This window comes from Erythrolamprus reginae, chromosome 4, assembly GCF_031021105.1.
Source record: "Erythrolamprus reginae isolate rEryReg1 chromosome 4, rEryReg1.hap1, whole genome shotgun sequence".
Lineage (NCBI taxonomy): Eukaryota > Metazoa > Chordata > Lepidosauria > Squamata > Dipsadidae > Erythrolamprus > Erythrolamprus reginae.
The window spans coordinates 47,222,038-47,240,854 of record NC_091953.1 but is presented as its reverse complement, the minus strand read 5'-3'; the positions used below and the strand labels follow the sequence as shown (position 1 = coordinate 47,240,854).

Genomic DNA, 18,817 nt, shown 5'->3' with positions numbered 1-18,817 from the left:
GGGTTCACCGCAGATTCCTGGGCCATTAAAAGTTCTGCAGCAGCTTCCTTTTTCTCCAGAGCCATGCTTCTGTGGCTTCGCCAACTTCAACAGCATATTCCTCCCGATGACTTGAGAGGTCAACAAGACTTCAACAAGGTCTTTGCAGCTGCCCAGTACGTGGCTGATGCCACCTTGCAATCTACTAGATTTTCTGCCAAGTCTATTGCAGCTTCTACAACGGCAAGAAGCCTCCTATGGATTCGCCCTTGGCAAGCGGGAGTACGCCAGAAGTGGCAGTTATCCCAGGGACCCTTAAAGCGCGACCTTCTTTTCGGTGATCTTCTGGATCCACTCCTCACGGAAACCACGGACAAGAAGAAAGTTTTGGGTCCAACCACAAAAAAGGCTACCAAAACGCAGTCCTTTCGTCGCCCAGGGCGCCAGCAAGATCAAGCGGCGTCCTATCAGAGATCTCCAGGTCAGTATTCCCCCCGCTTTCGTTCCCAAGGTAGGAACTCCAGGGGCAGAGGTTTTCGCTTCCAAAGGGGAGCGTCCTCTAACAGGGCTTCAAAAAAACCTAGATGGTAATCTTTCCTCAATTCCCATAGGGGGTCGCCTAGCCCATTTCGCCTCTAATTGGCGTCTCACCTCCAAGGACCCCTGGGTCATTGACACTGTTCATACAGGTCTTCTTTTAGAATTTATTTCTCCTCCCCCGAAACGTTTTATTTCCTGCCCTTCTCCCAGGTCCTCCTCAGATTGTAACCGTATGGAGGAGGCCATTTCTCATTTATTGTCCATCAGAGCCATTCAACCGGTTCCTTCCGGGCAGAAGGGCCTAGGTTTTTACTCCATCCTATTTATGGTTCCAAAATCCTCCGGAGGTTGGAGAGCTATTTTGGATTTAAAGAAGCTAAACCTATTCATCAAATATAGGAAGTTTAAGATGCACTCCTTAACTTCTATTTTGGCCGCCATCCACACGGGAGATTTCATGGTCTCCTTAGACCTCACTGAGGCCTACCTCCACATTCCTATAGCCAAATGCCACAGAAAATTTTTACGTTTTTCCTTTCAAGGCAGGCATTTCCAGTATAGGGCGATGCCATTTGGCCTTTCCTCGGCCCCTCGGGTCTTTACAAAGCTCTTGGGGTCCCTGGCGGCCTATATCCGGGCGTCTCCCATCCACATTTTATGTTATCTTGATGATATTTTGATTCATGGGAACTCCCTAGAGAAAGTGAAAACAGACCTTTCTGTCACCATGTCAGTCCTTCAGGACCATGGATTTTCCATCAACTTTGATAAAAGTCACCTCCAACCTTCCACATCCATCTTACACCTGGGATCCATTATTAATTCAGAATCCTCCCAGGTTTTTCTCTCTCCCGAGAGAAAACTCAGTATAGGGGAGTTAATTTCTAACATTTTATCTAATTCTTCAGTATCCATAGTAACTCTGTCATCCCTTTTGGGAAAGATGGTGTCATGCATAGGCATCATTCCCTGGGCTCGCCTTCATGCTAGGGAACTCCAGTGGCTCCTATTACCCTTTCAGAGATCGGGGCACAGCAACTCAAATCGTCGCATTGTCATCCCACCAAGTGTTCGCAGATCCTTCAAGTGGTGGAAGTCTCCGGCCATGGACAAAGGATCCCCGTTCAGGTGCCCGGATCAATTTGTCATCACCACAGATGCCAGTCTATCGGGATGGGGCGCCCACGCCCAGGGGATGATAGCCCAGGGCACGTGGTCCCCGGAGGAAGCTTCCAGGCCAATCAATTGGCTAGAGTTAAGAGCCGTTTCCCTAGCTCTGAAGCATTTCTCTCCTCGCATTTCCAACCGGCACATTCTCATTCTCACCGACAACATTGCCACAAAAAGCCATATCTGCAGACAGGGGGGCACGAGATCCAAGGCCCTCATGAGGGAGGCCCTCAAGTTAGGCCTTTGGGCGGAAAAACATCTTTGGTCGCTCCTAGCAGACCACATCTCGGGGAGCCTCAACGTCCAGGCGGATTGGCTATCTCGAGCAACGATAGACCCAGGAGAGTGGAATCTCCATCAAGACCTGTTCCATCAAATCAGCCTCAGATTCGGCCTACCAATCCTGGATCTCTTCGCGACAAATGCGAACGCCCAACTCCCTCGCTTCTTTTCCAGATTTCCATCCCCGGGAGCGGAAGCAATCAATGCCCTCCGGAGTCCATGGCCTCCAGGCCTACTCTACGCATTTCCTCCAATTCCAATTCTCCCGGACGTGATTCACAAGGTCCTCACCGAGAGGGCCCGAGTAATCTTAATCGCCCCTCATTGGCCCCGCCGGCCCTGGTTCGCGGATCTCCAACAGCTGTCCGTCCAGGACCCTTGGCGACTCCCCATTTCGGGGGATATGCTGCGGCAGGGGGCTTCATTCCATCCAGACCCGGAGTGGTTCCACCTCACCGCCTGGCTGTTATCAGGAGAGACTTAGAACTGCGTGGTCATGACCCCGATTCAGTGGAGGTCATTTTAAAGGCCAGAAGGGGTTCGACCAATCGAATCTACGACCACACGTGGTCCAAGTTTCACCAGTGGTGTCTACAGGAAGGCCTCTCCCCTCTGTGCATCCCCATACACAGAATCATTTCCTTCCTTATGCAAGGCTTCCATAAAGGACTTTCCACCAGCACCCTCCGGCGTCATCTGGCAGCCATTTCATCTGTCCTAGGGGGTCCCCGCAGACAGCCTCTCCGATCCTTCCCTGAAGTTCAGGAATTCCTCAAGGGCATAGCCAACCTCAGACCTTCCAAGGTCCACAGGTATCCATCCTGGGATTTGCCACGGGTTCTCCATTCCCTCACGCAGGCACCATACGAACCCTTAAAATCGGCGTCCCTCAGGTACCTATCCTTTAAGGTAGCATTCCTGGTGGCTATTACCTCTGCACGACGCATTTCGGAGTTGGCTGCCCTCTCGATCAGGCAGGACCTTTGTCAATTTCATCAGGACAAGGTAGTCTTGCGACTGGACCCCACCTTCTTACCCAAGGTCAGTTCCATGTTCCACAGAACTCAGGATATTGTCCTACCATCCTTCTGCCTCCAACGAGACCATCCCTTGGCAATTAGATGGCACACCCTGGATCTTATTAGAGCGCTGAGAATCTATATCCAACGCACTGGACCCTTTCGGAGGTCAGAAGCACTGTTTATAGCCTATCACCCCAGAGTCATGGGTGCCAAAGTGTCTTCAACAGTAATAGGCCGTTGGATCAGAGGGACTATTGCTAAGGCCTATGAATCGGCCTCCCTCTCAGTCCCAAGGAACATCACAGCGCATTCCACCAGGAGCGCAGCCACCTCGGCCGCTTGGGCGACTCAAGCCCCGTTGGAGGAGGTCTGCAAAGCAGCCACTTGGGCCTCGCCAAATTCCTTCATCAGGCACTACAAGATTGATGCTTACGCTTCAGCGGACGCTGCCTTCGGCAGAAGGGTACTCCAATCCGTTATCTCACACGATAGCAAGCTAATCCCTCCCTAGGGACCATCTATTGGGTATGTCCCATGTGACTGCTGGACCCGCTCCTTCAGTACGGAGAATAGGCGTTGATTGCTTACCTGAACGCCTCTTCTCGTACGGTGAGCGGGTACAGCAGTCACTTCCCGCCCTTGTATGTGTCTTCTTTACCTTCTATAATCCCTTTTCCTCTAACAATAAGAGTTGAACACTACAGAGCTTCACAGCTGAGCCTAGTCTATGGATTCGCGAATTCTGGGGAAGGGGCGGATCCGGCAAGCTTTTTTAATACTAGGCTCAGTTCCACCGGATTGGACATGAGCAACCCATGTGACTGCTGTACCCGCTCACCGTACGAGAAGAGGCGTTCAGGTAAGCAATCAACGCCTATTTCAGAGATCTTTAATTACTTAAATAGAGAACCATGGGCAAATACAAAATCTTGAAAACTACAGGAGGAGTGGCTAATCTCAATTATAGTATGTTAATTAAAGCAGAACCTCTTTGAGTGTTTTTCCCATCTTAGTAGTTGGACTGAGTTGCTTATTCTGAGAAAAAATTATCTCTTCTTCAAAAATTATCTCTTTTTCCCCAATCTCTTCCGCAGAGGCTGCCTTTGGCAGGAGAGTCCTATAACAGATACATGATTATGAGGGGGCTCAGGAATATTTCTATGCCCACCCATATGGTATGCCAAGCTTTGGTACGTTCCATACTGGCCTCTCTAGAAGATGCCATGGAGAAGGGGTGTTGATCTTACCTGATATGTCCATTCTCATGGTCATCCGAAGGAGAGGTCAGATCCCCTCCCCTGTAGATTTTGTTTTGTTGGGGGGGGGGTTGTTGTGTTCCTACCTAGGACTCAGTAGGATCGGCATGGACTTGGAGGTTGCGGTCAGTACTGTGGCATCAGTTGGTGCAGGTAATGTGCAGAAGGCTCAGCTTCTGGAATACCTTGGATATTGTCTCAGCTTCATTTTGAACTGGACAGTTGGCAGGGAGGCGGTCCTAAATGTTACAACTCAGTCATAGAGCTGGAGGACTAGAGCCATCCATCCTGGATTCTCCTTTGGATCGCCATGAGAACGAGTGTATCGTATGGGACTTTTGAATATGGACAAATAGTCATTTGGAACACAATACGCCAGATATCATGGTTGTCGAGGGCCAAAGAGTACAGTTTATTGATATTGCTGTACCAGGAGAAAAGAACTGAAAAAAATTATGAAATATTGCGATCTGGCCATTGAAACTACATGGCTATGGATTAAACATGTAACAATGATACCCGTTGTCATCTGGACATTTGGTACCATATCCAAGAATTTTACTAATCACATCAAGAAATTGCAGTTTCCTGCAATAACATCAGCGTAACTGTAGAAAACTGCCACTCAGAATAGTATATATTTTAAGAAGATACTTGGTTGATACCTAGGACACAGGCAGCAACCTGTATCAACCATTAACACCAGTCACTGGTATTTGTGATACTTTTTAAAATATTAAGTTGACTTGGTGTTATGTTTAATGAATAAAAAGATAATAATAATAATAATAGTAATAATAATAATAATAGTAATAATAATAATAATAATAATAATGAAAGATGATGAAGATGATCATCGTCAGTGCACTTGGTACCATGTCCAGATATTTTACAAAACATAAGAAATTGCAGCTTCCTGCAATAACACCAGTGGAACTGCAAAACACTGTGCTACTTGGAACATCATATATTTTAAGAAGATGCTTGGTTGATATCTAGGATGCTGGCAGCAACCTGTATCAACCATTAGCACCAGTCAATGGTACTTGTGACACATTTTTAAATGTTTGACTGAGTTTCATGTTTAATGACTAACAGAATAATAATTAAATAACAAGAATAATAACAAGAATAATAAGAACAACAAGAGCAACTTTAATTGCACTCCAAAACAAAATACCTGTAGTTAATTAAGCAATGGACTTTTTGTAGCAGTAATGTTATGTAACAACACATGGGCAGTTAAATTTTGCACCAGTTAAAATTTCTGTGTGGTCTGCAAGTCCAGGCTATGCAATACAAATCAAAATATTCCAGGTGACAAAGGCATCATCTTCAGTTTAGCCATTGCAGTGAAAAATGGTTTGGCGACAGACTCCATCTACTTTCCATTAGAAATCATGTGTTCTAGAAGAGCCTAAGAATTTTTCTTTCAGGAAAGTTACAACCCTATCACCACAGAATTGGTAGATTTTAGAATCAATAACCAACCTATCATGCCTGGGTTGAGCCTAAACCTTGAGGTAGCCCGCAAGCTATAATACTAGATGCTACTGGAACACCTAAGAGCACAGAAGGGATGCATTTGCAACATGGGTGCTATTTCTACCCATGTCCCAGCCTGAACCTGGTTAAAAATGATCAGTTTACTTTAGCATGTTTTATATGTGAAGATCTTATATCTTTTCAACAATCTTACCCAGAAAAAAACCTGTATGACAGTTAATTTACATAGCTGGGTGTAGGAAAATCATGTTGAAGAGTACAAACACCACTGTGCCTTTCAAGTCAGATGGTATTACCAATTTCCCCTACAACATGTCAATAACCTCATGATCTAGTCTGTTATCCAATCTCTCATCTTTATAATGATATAGGCAGAGCATAGCAGAGTTCCAAAATGGTAACACTGACATTCCCCAGCATCCCACCTACCTTCATGCAATGCAAAGGATTTCCAAATAGTATTGCAAGTCTGTACTTACATTATTTCAATGGATTCTGCACATCTGAAGTCAAAAGTTAAGTAAATTTGACTAATTTTATTAGCAAAATGTTATTCCAGGTTGCCCTCGCAGCAGCTTGTTGGCAGATCTTGGCAACACATCAAAAAGAGGTGTTCTTTTAAATGGTGCATCCGAGGCATTGTCCATTGATACATGCAGAGAAATAAGAAGCTCTTATTCCATTTCCTGACAATAATCTTGTAAAAGACTGATTTCTCAAAATTATTCATAATGATAATATTATGCTGATGAAGAGATAGATTAACAGCCCCAATCCCCTTCATGTAATTTATTTCCAACAACTTACAGTATTACCTTGTCTTACGAACTTAATTGGTTCTGGGGCGAGGTTCATAAGGTGAAAAGTTTGTAAGATGAAGCAATATTTCCCATAGGAATCAATGGAAAAGCGAATAATGCATGCAAGCCCAAAACTCACCCCCTTTGCCCATTACTGCTGGCATTTGGATCCTTGTTTGGGGGCGGGTGGCAGTGGGAGGGTGGATGTGACATTTCCGGCGCCGCTGCTGCTTCTCAAAGGGAAAACCCTGCTACTGCCACTAGCCTCTTGTCCTGGCAAGAGGGATGGAGTCCGCCAGGACATGGCAGTCCCCCCTTTGGGGCTGGAGCAGAGGGGCGGCTGCGAAGGGACTGGCTCAGCGAAAGCGCTCTCAGCGAAGGGTCTGTGAGAGGGTTTTCTCCGAGCGCTTTGGGAACGCCTGCCCCTCCCCTTTTGCAGCCCCTTCGCTGGGAGCATTTTTGTCCAGGACTGTCAGTGAATGGGCTGCAGGAGATGCGGGGCAGGAGTTCCCAAAGTGCTCAGCAAAAGCGCTCTCGCAGCCGCTTCGCTGGGAGCGTTTTCATCGAGTGCTTCCGGAACACCCGCCCCACCTCTCCTGCAGCCCCTTCTCTGACAGCCCTGGACGAAAGCGCTCCCAGCGAAGGGGTTGTGAGAGGGGTGGGGTGGGCATTCCGAAAGCACTCCCAGTGAAGAAGCTGTGAGAGCGCTTTCACCAAGCGCTTCCGGAACGCCCGCCCTGCCTCTCATGCAGCCCCTTTGCTGACAGCCCTGGACGAAAATGCTCCCAGAGAAGGGGCTGCGAGAGGGGTGGGAGGGATGTTCCAGAAGCGCTCGGCGAAAGCCCTCCCAGTGAAGCGGCTGCGAGAGCGCTTTCTTCAAGCGCTTTGGGAACGCCTGTCCCGCATCTCCTGCAGCCCCTTTCCTGGAAGCGCTTTCCTCCAGGGCTGTCAACGAAGGGGCTGCATGAGAGGCGGAGCGGGCGTTCCCAAAGTGCTTGAAGAAAGCGCTCCCAGCAGTGGCTGCGAGAGTGCTTTCTCCGATCACGGAATCCTGGGCGGGGACTGTAATCAAATGGGAAATCACAGCAGTGACAGGCACAAGGCAGGGAAATCCCTGCGGCAGTCAGAGAGTGCACACACAGTATGAGAGCGCACACGCAATAAGAGAACCCACGCACCTGGGCTTGGATTCGTAAAACAAAAATGGTTCTTAAGACAAGGCAAACAAATCATAAACCCCAGGTTCGTATCACAAAAAGTTCGTATGAAGGGGCGTTCGTAAGACAAGGCATCACTGTATTATAAAAAACAATATGGTAAGGACAATACGAAGATAATGACTTACAATCCCTTAATATCAGTTTCTCTTCCAAGTCATGTAGAGGTAAGCTTAAGAATAGAGGTAGGTTGCTTAAGAACAGAGCAGTTAGAAGTATTCCAAGCTACTGTCTATTGTTCTCTCCATGTGAACTGTGTTGGGTAAGGGGTCTTTTTCTGGATTTTTACTCCAACAACTATGGCCAAATCTATTTAGTTTTTCAATTTGATTTTTCTTTTGTCAGTTACATTTAATTTGGTGCTATTCCGATTTAGTTTTAAAGATTTAGCTGTCTGATTGACAGAATTCTAAGCTCTTGTACAATATTTCTTTCTAGCATTTTATAATGTTGATAATGAAATAAACAGATAAAATAATAATAAACAGATTTTAAAAAGCATTCTTCGTATACTCTGTTCTGTCTGACCCGACGACCAGTCAGCAATTAAATTCCCATTAATACTCAGACACAGAGTTGAGAAGTATACTAATCTATTGTACAAACAAACCGAGTTGAGAAGTATGATAGTCTATTGTACAAGCAAACCTGTTGAAAACCACAAATTAAAGCAAAGAATGTCCATCTACTGCCAAAATTCAAAGCCAGCAGCAAAACTGATGAGTAATTTTCCAAAACAGAGTTGTAACTTAAAGCCTATAGCTTGGCTGAAGCAGAAATACTCACAGACTTCTCAAAACTATATTTTTTCAAGACTGCAGCAATATTTGAGAGGGGAAAAAACCTGTGAATTTGCTCTTTCCCTCTTGTAGGTATAAACATTGATTTCCTGCAAAGGGAACCTCCCAGTCTCCTCTCCTTTTAAACATTCTGATTACACACTGCGCACAGCAGTATTCAAGGCCTCCCTCTATGTCTGGGTAACTGCTCTTGTCTCCCATGCATTCTTCTCACATGGGTATCTAAAATAGGGCCCACAGTCTCCCTCTCCTCATCAGACCCAGGCAAGGTCCTATCTGGGTGTTCTATAGTCTCTACAGCAGCGGTCCCCAAACTACGGCCCACTTCTAGGCTGGTCCCTCTGGTTAAATAAAACAAAAGCCAGCGGGGGGTGGGGACGGACACCGGGGAAGCCTTTCCTTCCCTCCCCCTTCATGCCTTTTCAGTTGGGAAGCGAGAAAAGCGGAGACAGGCAAAAGGTGGACGCACATGCTCAGTTCCCTTTGGAAGCTAATGAGTTGCCAGGGCAGCGCCGCCTGTGTAGGGAGCCCCCTGGTGGTCAGCTACGGCCACAGCAGTCCCCCTTGCGAGCCGGAGGCAAGAGAGATGTGCCTTTGCCCCTTCCTGCCAAGAGGGAAAGCGAACGGCTCTGTTGTGTCGAAAAAGGGAGGGAAGGAGGAAGAGAGAGACAAAGGCAGGGGGGAAGAAAGAGGGAGAGAGAAAGGGAGGGAAGGAGGGGGAAGGGAAGGAAGGGAAAGAGAGAGAGAAGTAAGTCTTGATTTAAGCATATGGTAAAAAGCACCAAAGTAATAACAGAAAAAACCCTCTTGAACCATTTACCTGTTTTTGTAAATGGTTCAAGAGTTCACACACATACACACACACACTCACAGGGGGGGAGGAGACAGGGATGGAAAAAGAGAGAAGTGAGAGAGAGAAGGAATGAGAGAAAAAGGGAGGAAGAGGGAGAAATGAGAAACAAATGAGAGAGAAAAGGGGGAGAGACAGGAGAGGTACCCAGAAATGAGAACAGTGGTAGAAATTTGAGGAGGGATGATTGTTTATTAAATATGGATTGACTATGGACTATTGGTAAAAAGATATATTTAAGTGTTGTTTAATGTTAGGATGTATTAATTCGTAAAATTGGACTAGAATTTTAGAACTATAGAATTACATAGGTAAAATTAATGGAAGATACATATGATAAACAAGGGGTTTATGAAATGTACTGTATGATTTTATGAGTTTGCATTATGCATTTAAAATATACTTGGAAATGTAGAAGATTGATGAAAGTTGATAATAGTAAATGCTAAGTGCCTGAAAATTAATTGAGCTTGGAAATATTGAATGAAATTATAGAAAAGTATAATTTATGGAAATATATTAATTGATGCATTATTTTTCTATTGCTATTTTACATTTTCATAGGGGTTTTTTTATAGTCCGGCCCTCCAACAGTCTGAGGGACAGTGAACCGGCCCCCTATGTAAAAAGTTTGGGACCCCTGCTCTACAGGACCCTCAATCTCTATCCCTTCCTCACCCTCACTATCCAACTCCTCTGATAGCCACATGGGCCTATGATGCTCAGGTGGACCCGGCTCCTCCTCTTAAAGTCTGTGATTAAAGGAGGTGACTGTGATTCTACCACAACACACTCCAGCAAAAAGGAATTGTAAAAAAATATGTTACTTATAAGCCTTTATACAGTCAGCCTCCCCACATTGCATTGGGTAGCTAGTGCATTGCTTCTGCTTCAACACCCCACCCCCCAGGATTCTACTGAGCAACCAGGGGTATGCACAATATCATTAACAACTAAGATGGGACCTAGAGAGTAGAAAGTATTTTGTCATAGTCAGAAGCTGCACTTTCAAGACTGCAGTTCAGCACTTCTGAACGGTACCAGTTTGGACAATGCAGCTTTAAGAGATAGCCTTTCCTAAAAAATGGTTTCTGAAATGGTTATAATATAGCCAATAGGCATGCTACGATAAAAGTACGAAATGTATTATATTTGTTGCTTTTTTAAGATGCCAGATGCAGAGAGATGGATGTATATACAGTACTTATTATTCCCATATTTACTAAATAAAAAAACTGTAAAAATTGAGAACGTCCTGCCTTCAATCTTATGGAAAGGAAGATGGAATGTATATATAATTGTGAAGTTAGTTTTACTGTTGATGAAATACTATTCTTATCTACATCTTTTTAAATCTATTTAATCAGACATAGTCTGATTATTCTAGTGAAAAAAATATTTACAGTTATTAGTCAATTAAGACAAATGTAGATAGTTGTTAATATTTCATTGGCATTATTATTTGTATAGGCAATTAAGTTGTAGTTGAACAATAACATAATAGTTGATTAAATTGCATTATATATAAGGAGGACTGAGAAGATATCTCCTGGACATAAAGTGTTTCAACTTCTCGCCACAGGATGGTAATACAGGGCATTGCAAGCTAAAACAACTAGACATGGGGACCTGTCTGGGAAGAGTTTGATCTGGTGACACCTGATGAAGTGGACAAGGTCATTGGAGCTGTGAGTTCCGCCACCTGCTTACTGGATCCGTGTCCCTCCTGGTTGGTCTCGGCCAGCAGGGAGGTGACACGGAGCTGAGCCCAGGAGATTACCAATGCTTCCTTGGGGAGGGGAGTTTTTCCATCACTTTATAAAGAAGCGCTTGTGCGCCCCCTCCTCAAGAAGCCCTCCCTGGACCCAGCCGTACTTAACAACTATCGTCCAGTCTCCAACCTTCCCTTTATGGGGAAGGTTGTCGAGAAGGTGGTGGCACTCCAGCTCCAGCGGTCCTTGGAAGAAGCTGATTATCTAGGTCCCCAGCAGTCGGGTTTCAGGCCCGGTTACAGCACGGAAACCGCTTTGGTCGCGTTGATGGATGATCTCTGGCGGGCCCAGGACAGGGGTTTATCCTCTGTCCTGGTGCTCCTCGATCTCTCAGCAGCTTTCGATACCATCGACCATGGTATCCTTCTGCACCGGTTGGAGGGGCTGGGGATGGGAGGCACTGTGCTCCAGTGGTTCTCCTCTTACCGCTCTGGCCGGTCGCAGTCGGTGTTAGTGGGGGGTCAGAGGTCGGCTCCGAGGTCTCTCCCTTGTGGGGTGCCTCAGGGGTCGGTCCTCTCCCCCTTGCTATTTAACATCTACATGAAACCGCTGGGTGAGATCATCCAAGGACATGGGGTGAGATATCATCAATATGCCGATGATACCCAGCTTTACATCTCCACCCCATGCCCAGTCAACGAAGCGGTGGAAATGATGTGCCGGTGCCTGGAGGCTGTTGGGGCCTGGATGGGTGTCAACAGACTCAAGCTCAACCCGGATAAGACGGAGTGGCTGTGGGTTCTGCCTCCCAAGGACAATCCCATCTGTCCGTCCATCACCCGGGGGGGGGGGAATTATTGACCCCCTCAGAGAGGGTCCGCAACTTGGGCGTCCTCCTCGATCCACAGCTCACATTAGAAAACCATCTCTCAGCTGTGGCGAGGAGGGGCGTTTGCCCAGGTTCGCCTGGTGCACCAGTTGCGGCCCTATCTGGACTGGGACTCATTGCTCACAGTCACTCATGCCCTCATCACCTCGAGGTTCGACTACTGTAATGCTCTCTACATGGGGCTACCTTTGAAAAGTGTTCGGAAACTTCAGATCATGCAGAATGCAGCTGCGAGAGCAGTCATGGGCTTACCCAGGTATGCCCATGTTTCACCATCACTCCGCAGTCTGCATTGGCTGCCGATCAATTTCCGGTCACAATTCAAAGTGTTGGTTATGACCTTTAAAGCCCTTCATGGCACTGGACCAGAATATCTCCGAGACCGCCTACTGCCGCACGAATCCCAGCGACCAATTAGGTCCCACAGAGTGGGCCTTCTCCGGGTCCCGTCAACTAAACAATGTCGGTTGGCGGGCCCCAGGGGAAGAGCCTTCTCTGTGGCGGCACCGACTCTCTGGAACCAACTCCCCCCAGAGATTAGAACTGCCCCTACTCTCCCTGCCTTCCGTAAACTCCTTAAAACCCACCTCTGCCGTCAGGCATGGGGGAACTGAAACACCTCCCCCGGGCATGTTTAATTTATGCATGGTATGTTTGTGTGTGCGTCTGTTAGTTTATGGGGTTCTTTTAAATCTTGTATAAATTTTAAAGTTTTCTGATTATTTATGATTTGTTCTATTCTGTTGTGAGCCGCCCCGAGTCTTCGGAGAGGGGCGGCATATAATCTAAATAATAAATAAATAATAAGTTTTTCCTTAGGGCCATCACCTAATTCTCAAATCTGCTGTCTTATGCCTATGTGTACAGTGGTACCTCTACTTAAGAGCTTAATTCGTTCTGTGACCAGGTTCTTAAGTAGAAAAGTTTGTAAGTAGAAACAATTTTCCCATAGGAATCAATGTAAAAACAAATAATGCGTGCAAACCCATTAGAAAAGAAACAACGCTCGGAACCTGGGTGGGAGGAAGAGGAGAAAGAAGAGAGGTGAGGGGAATCAAAAAAATCCAAAACTTTAAGGCTTTAAAAAAAAAAAGAGGGGCTCTGAGGCGGCAAGGAGGAGCACGTGCCTCCCATACACCCGATGCAAGGCTGCCTCCCATACACTACGCCAGAGAGAGAAACCCAGGAGGGCGAGAGGGGAGAACCTCCCGCTTCTTTGACTGAAAGGTGACTGCTGCTGCTGCTAACTGCTTCCTTTCCTCTCTCCTCTCGCTCACTCACTTTGTAGCCGGTACCTTTCCTTCACTGTGGTGACTCCTCGGTTTGGCTGAAACCGAGTTGATCCGGCCGGGGCAAAGCGCCCCCTTTTGTCTTTCCACGCCAGATGCTCCAGGAGGCAACCTCGCACCAGGTGTATGGGAGGCGGTGCGAGGGAGTCACCACAGCGAAGTGGTTTATTCCCTCTCTAGGCGTCCAGAGAAAGGAAAATGTTTCATTCGCTCTGGACTGTCAAAGTCTCCTTAAGCACCACCGAAAGGTTTCTCTGGCAGCCCAGAAAAGCCTGAGATGTCTGGTATTAAAGGGGGAATGGCAGGAACCTGGCTGGGCCTTCATGTCTCTCTCAAATTTCCTGGGAAATTTTTCCTGACTCGGGTTCTTAAGTAGAAAATGGTTTTTAACAAGTGGCAAAAAAAATCTTGAACAACCGGTTCTTATCTAGAAAAGTTCTTAAGTAGAGGAGTTCTTAGGTAGAGGTATTTCTACCCGTGATAATAGGTATAGTATTATTACTTATCCTTATTATCTTATTTCCCCTTTTTGGTATTATTATTATCATTACTCTGTTATTTTACATGTACATGATTGCTTCTACATTGCAGATGAATTTGTGTCTAGTAATACCTAAGCCAAAGAAAGCATTAAGTATCATTTTTTAAAGTATCTTGTGATGGATAGATTTAGTGGAATCCTATTCCTTGATTTGAATGCAAAATAATAGGCATCTAATTTTAAAATTAATTTTAATGTTCACTTTGTTTTAAAGGATGTTTACACTTATAAGTATAAACATCCTTTAAAACAAAGGCAAAGATATTTTTTTAAAATTTTCACCAATATTAATGCAAGAGAAGTTATGCTTGCCTGTTTTATGGTCAGTTGTCTTATTATTAAGGTTTATTGTATAGAAATTAGTTCTACTAATTTAAATTTTATCTTGTAAAACATTCTTGTAAATTTTGAAGTTACAACTTCAAACTTAAACCAATACAATACACTACACACACACACAAAATAAATAAATAAATACAAATATATAAAACTTCCCTGTATTAGAAAAACCATGTTAAGTTTTATTTTAATTAATTGGCTTTTTAATTCAGTTGAATGTACTGAAGTTATTGGCAATAAATTGAATCTTCAGTTTTAAATCTTTTATCAAAATATAAGTTTCGTGGATTTTTTTAATGCTACATTAGAACATGTTTTCTGGCAAACCCATATCTTGCTCAGCAATCAGTTGGACTACTGTAATTGGAAGCAATTGGGGAGCTTTTATAGGAGGCAACTAGAAGCTGCAGCTGCAAAAAAAAAATCTGACAGCCAGATCCCCTGAGGATAACCATCTCAGGATAGAGAAAAAACATTTCATTTAAAATCTGTTTTAATATAACATTGCTTACATTGGTTGCCAGTGGGCTTCTGAACTCAAGGTAGAGTGCAGGTCATTATTTTAAAAATCTTTTGTGGTACAATGCTAGATATAACAGTAATGCTATGCCAAGTCAAATCTATCCATCCAATATGTTCATGAAAAGAGTCCATGTAGCAATTTGTAAAGTACATGAAGCATGGAATATTAAATAGTTGGGTTTTTTTTTAATTGTGACCCCCATTTTATTGAATATTCCCCCACATACAGAGAGAATTCTGTCTGGCCCCAACCTTTGCCCCCAGGGGAAAGACCCCAGCCCATGCCTGCTGTTTGCTCTCCCGGGGGTGTGTGCAAATATCATCTTCGGGAGCTTCCCAGCTGGGTCCCTTCCAGGGGGCAGTGGCCACAGCTCCCCCAGTTCTCCTGCGGACCTCTTCCACACACACACCCAGCCTACGCACCACCGCCTGGCTGTTATCTTGTAAAGAAGCGAGAGGAGGAGGAGCTGGGCGCTGCTGGCGGTGGAGAAAGGCGAATGCGGCCCGGAGGCTGGGAGGGAGGCAGAATATGGGAGGATGTGGGAGATAGGGAAGGAGGGAGGGAGGGAGGAGAGAAAGAGAGAGAGGCTTCTGCTTAAAGTTACAATTGGGGTGGCGGCGCAACGCGAATCCGGCAAGGGCTTCCCCAACCTTTCCCCAACCGCTGCCAGACTCCTGCAAGACGATCCTAGAACCCCAGTGGGGCATCCCACACACAAAAAATCAGAGAAGACGCATGCACAAACGGCCTGTGCCTTTCCCTCCCTTCCCTTCCAGTCATTGCAGCTGTACAGTAACTGTTGACTTTTTGGTCAATCCACCCACAAGGCTCCCGCCGGGCAGCCTGGCTGTCTCCCCCCCCCTTGTCTCCCCTCCTCCTCCACCCACCCCCGAACAAGGATCCAAGTGCCGGTGGTAATGAGGCAAAAGGGGTGAGTTTTCAGCTTGCACGCATTATTGGCTTTTCCATTGATTCCTAAGGGAAACATTGTTTCATCTTACAAACTTTTCACCTTACGAACCTCGTCCCGGAACCAATTAAGTTCATAAGACAAGGTATCACTGTACTTTGAAATTTTGGTGTGTCTTATTCACTGGTGTGTCTTATAGTCGAAAAAATACTTGACATTCTGTAATTCGAAAGAAGAGCAACACAGCTAAGAATACTTTCGTATGTTAGAAAATCAATGTCTTATTCAAGTTGTTAATATCTATTAATTAACTAGAAATGTTTTGGGTTTTAGATATAATTAAAGAACAAAATAAGGAGTTAAGAGGTACACAGAGGGCTATAGGAAGAGATCGAGCAGCTTTGGAGAGACAAGAAAAGCAACTGGTAAGTGTGTCAAATAACTAGTTCATTGTTGACAGTAAGAGACAAATTTGTAAAATGATATTTTTCTATTCTGAAGTTTTAAAGTACAAATTAATTACTAGTTATGTGTGTCTGACTATTTATTATAGTAATTATAATGATAACTGATAAGATGCAAATGCAAATAAAGTTTAAAATCAGTTTTTTTTCCCAATAAAAAGGAATTGGAAATAAAGAAAATGGCTAAAACAGGAAACAAGGAAGCATGTAAAGTTTTAGCAAAACAGCTTGTGCAGTTGAGAAAACAGAAAACTCGAACCTATGCTGTTAGTTCAAAAGTTACATCCATGTCAACTCAAACAAAACTGATGAATTCTCAGATGAAGATGGCAGGAGCAATGTCAACAACGGCAAAGGTATGCAATTGATCCTAACTAACCTAAGTACTCAGAGTCAGTTAGTTAGGAAAAACACCTGTCTGAAAATTTAGTGCAGTGTTTTTTAATCTTTTTTGTCTCCGAGCCCACGTATTATACTCAAGACTTTAAGTCAGAAAACCAGAGGTCTTGTGACATCACAGGTTGCTTGGACCTAGAAGGAAAAATGGAAACAATTTACAACTGTGATGTAATAAAAGTGGGATTCTGGCTGTGCAGCTGAACAACAGCATAGCACTTCCTGTCATTTATTTTGGCTTGCTGATGCAGCATGCCAACTGACCTTTCGTTGCACATAAATGTGCCGTGGCAGAGCAGTTAAAAACTGTTGATCTAGAACATTTTGGTTTATTAGAATTATTGTTTCCTGACCATAAGACGCACCTAGGCTTAGAGGAGGAAAACAAGAAGAAAAAAACTGCCTCCCAGGGTCAATGCAGTATTTATCTGGTTAGCATCCTTGCATAGACAGCCTGCCTCCTCCATGTCTGCTGTCTCCACCGGGGAATGCTGGAGCCTTCACCTCTGAACAGCTGATCGGTGGTTGGCTCAGTCTCCCAAAATACCGCCAATCAGCTGTTCCAGGCAGCGGGGATAGCTGCCACCATTCACCGCTGCTGCCTGCCACCCATATTCGCTCCATAAGACACATAAACATTTCCAGGCATTTTTGAGAGGAGGAAAAAGTCTTAATGGAGAGAAAAATATGGTAAGTGGTACAGAAAACAACTGGCAACTAATTAAACAAATCTAAAACTTTTCTGACTTTTTGCTATTCCGTTATTTTATAAAACTTTTATATTAAAAATGTTATGTAAAGGCTTCACTCCTGCCACAATATATATGTTAATGTTACATTAAATGTTAAAATTATTACATTACATGTCAGCTGGTATTACCTAAACCATATTTAAACTTGCCATTTTCCAGCTCTTGAACAATGTCTACTTTAAATAAGTCTACTATCAACCATAGTTTGAAGCTAGTTCGTTTCGGTAACCATAATTAAAATTAAATACAATTGCAATCAAAGTGAAATTTTCTGCTCAAGAAAAACACAAATGAGGTGGTTTATAAATCCAGTAAAGTAATATTAGGCTGTAGCACTGATTAGAGCACCCTAATTACTGTGCTAATTTAGAAATGACAAATTTGATCAGAACAATAAAGATGTTCAGAGTATGGACAAAATCATGTTTTTAAAAAAATGAAAAGGAAGGAAATGTATTGTTTTGCCATGAAAATGATAACTGTATGAGAATTTGCTAACATTCTCATATGCCTGAAGTGATGTCACAAGGAAAAAGGCCATGACCTGTTCTCAGACAACCTACTAGGAGAATATGGAATGATAGTCCTCATTTCTGGGCAGCAGATCCCAGATGGATGCTTGGAAAACCTCCTGCCGATAAGAGCAGTAAGGTCAATTCCTTAAGGAGAAAACAAGTTCTCCTTTACTGAGTAAGAGGCTTGTGGATATTTTTTAGGTGTATTTTAATCTGAATTTGTCTACCGAATAAATATTGAACTTTGTTGCTCTAAAGTAGCCTTTTCCAAATTTGTGAATCTGTAGCTCTAATTTATTGATAGACCAAGCCAAATCAAAATTAGAAATATTATTAAACTATGGTTTACAGATAGCTTACTTCTAACTACTCTTTATGATAATGAAACTTGGATTACAAACAAGATAAGAATTTTCTTCTTTTAAACATATAAAATTGCAATAGTGATGTGATCCCTATATAATATTAGACCACGATATGTTTGAATATGAAATGACCTTCTGTCTTTCCTGGTAGACAATGCTGGCTGTCAATAAAAAGATGGATCCACAGAAGACACTGCAAACTATGCAGAATTTCCAGAAAGAAAACATGAAAATGGAAATGACCGAAGAAATGAGTAAGCTGTTTTTTCATATTATGCTAAATCTTTTTCTTAATTCTACTCTAGGCTTGTGATATAATTGATTTCATAGATTTTTAACTACTTTTGTTTGAAGCTGTTATACTTATCAACATCAATGGTTTGGGAGAGAATGACAACATTCTGAGAAAGACTTATGCAGCAGTTGAAATGAAAATTTTCACTAGTTGCTATGCTAAGTTTTGGCTTTGACTTCTCTTTCAAGTCAACGATACCCTAGATGACATCTTCAATGATTCTGATGAAGAACAAGAAAGCCAGGATATTGTTAACCAAGTTCTTGATGAAATTGGAATTGAAATATCTGGAAAGGTATGAAAGAAATGTCCTCCCTCTCCCGTTTTAATTTACTTTATAATAGCAGTCTTTTTGGATGCATGCTTGAAGTTAATGACTGTTATCTTGGTTACATACATTAAACT

The 18,817-nt window shown here is 43.9% G+C and overlaps 1 protein-coding gene across 1 annotated transcript in view; it reads left to right on the top strand.

Annotated features, from left to right (window-relative positions):
* Positions 1–18,817, top strand: part of CHMP2B (charged multivesicular body protein 2B) — a 31,221-nt gene that overhangs the window by 10,882 nt on the left and 1,522 nt on the right. The window contains exons 2-5 of the mRNA XM_070750245.1: positions 15,959–16,050; positions 16,251–16,445; positions 18,269–18,371; positions 18,601–18,707. Coding sequence (XP_070606346.1) covers positions 15,959–16,050; positions 16,251–16,445; positions 18,269–18,371; positions 18,601–18,707 — 497 coding nt within the window. The remainder of the gene's footprint in view (positions 1–15,958; positions 16,051–16,250; positions 16,446–18,268; positions 18,372–18,600; positions 18,708–18,817) is intronic.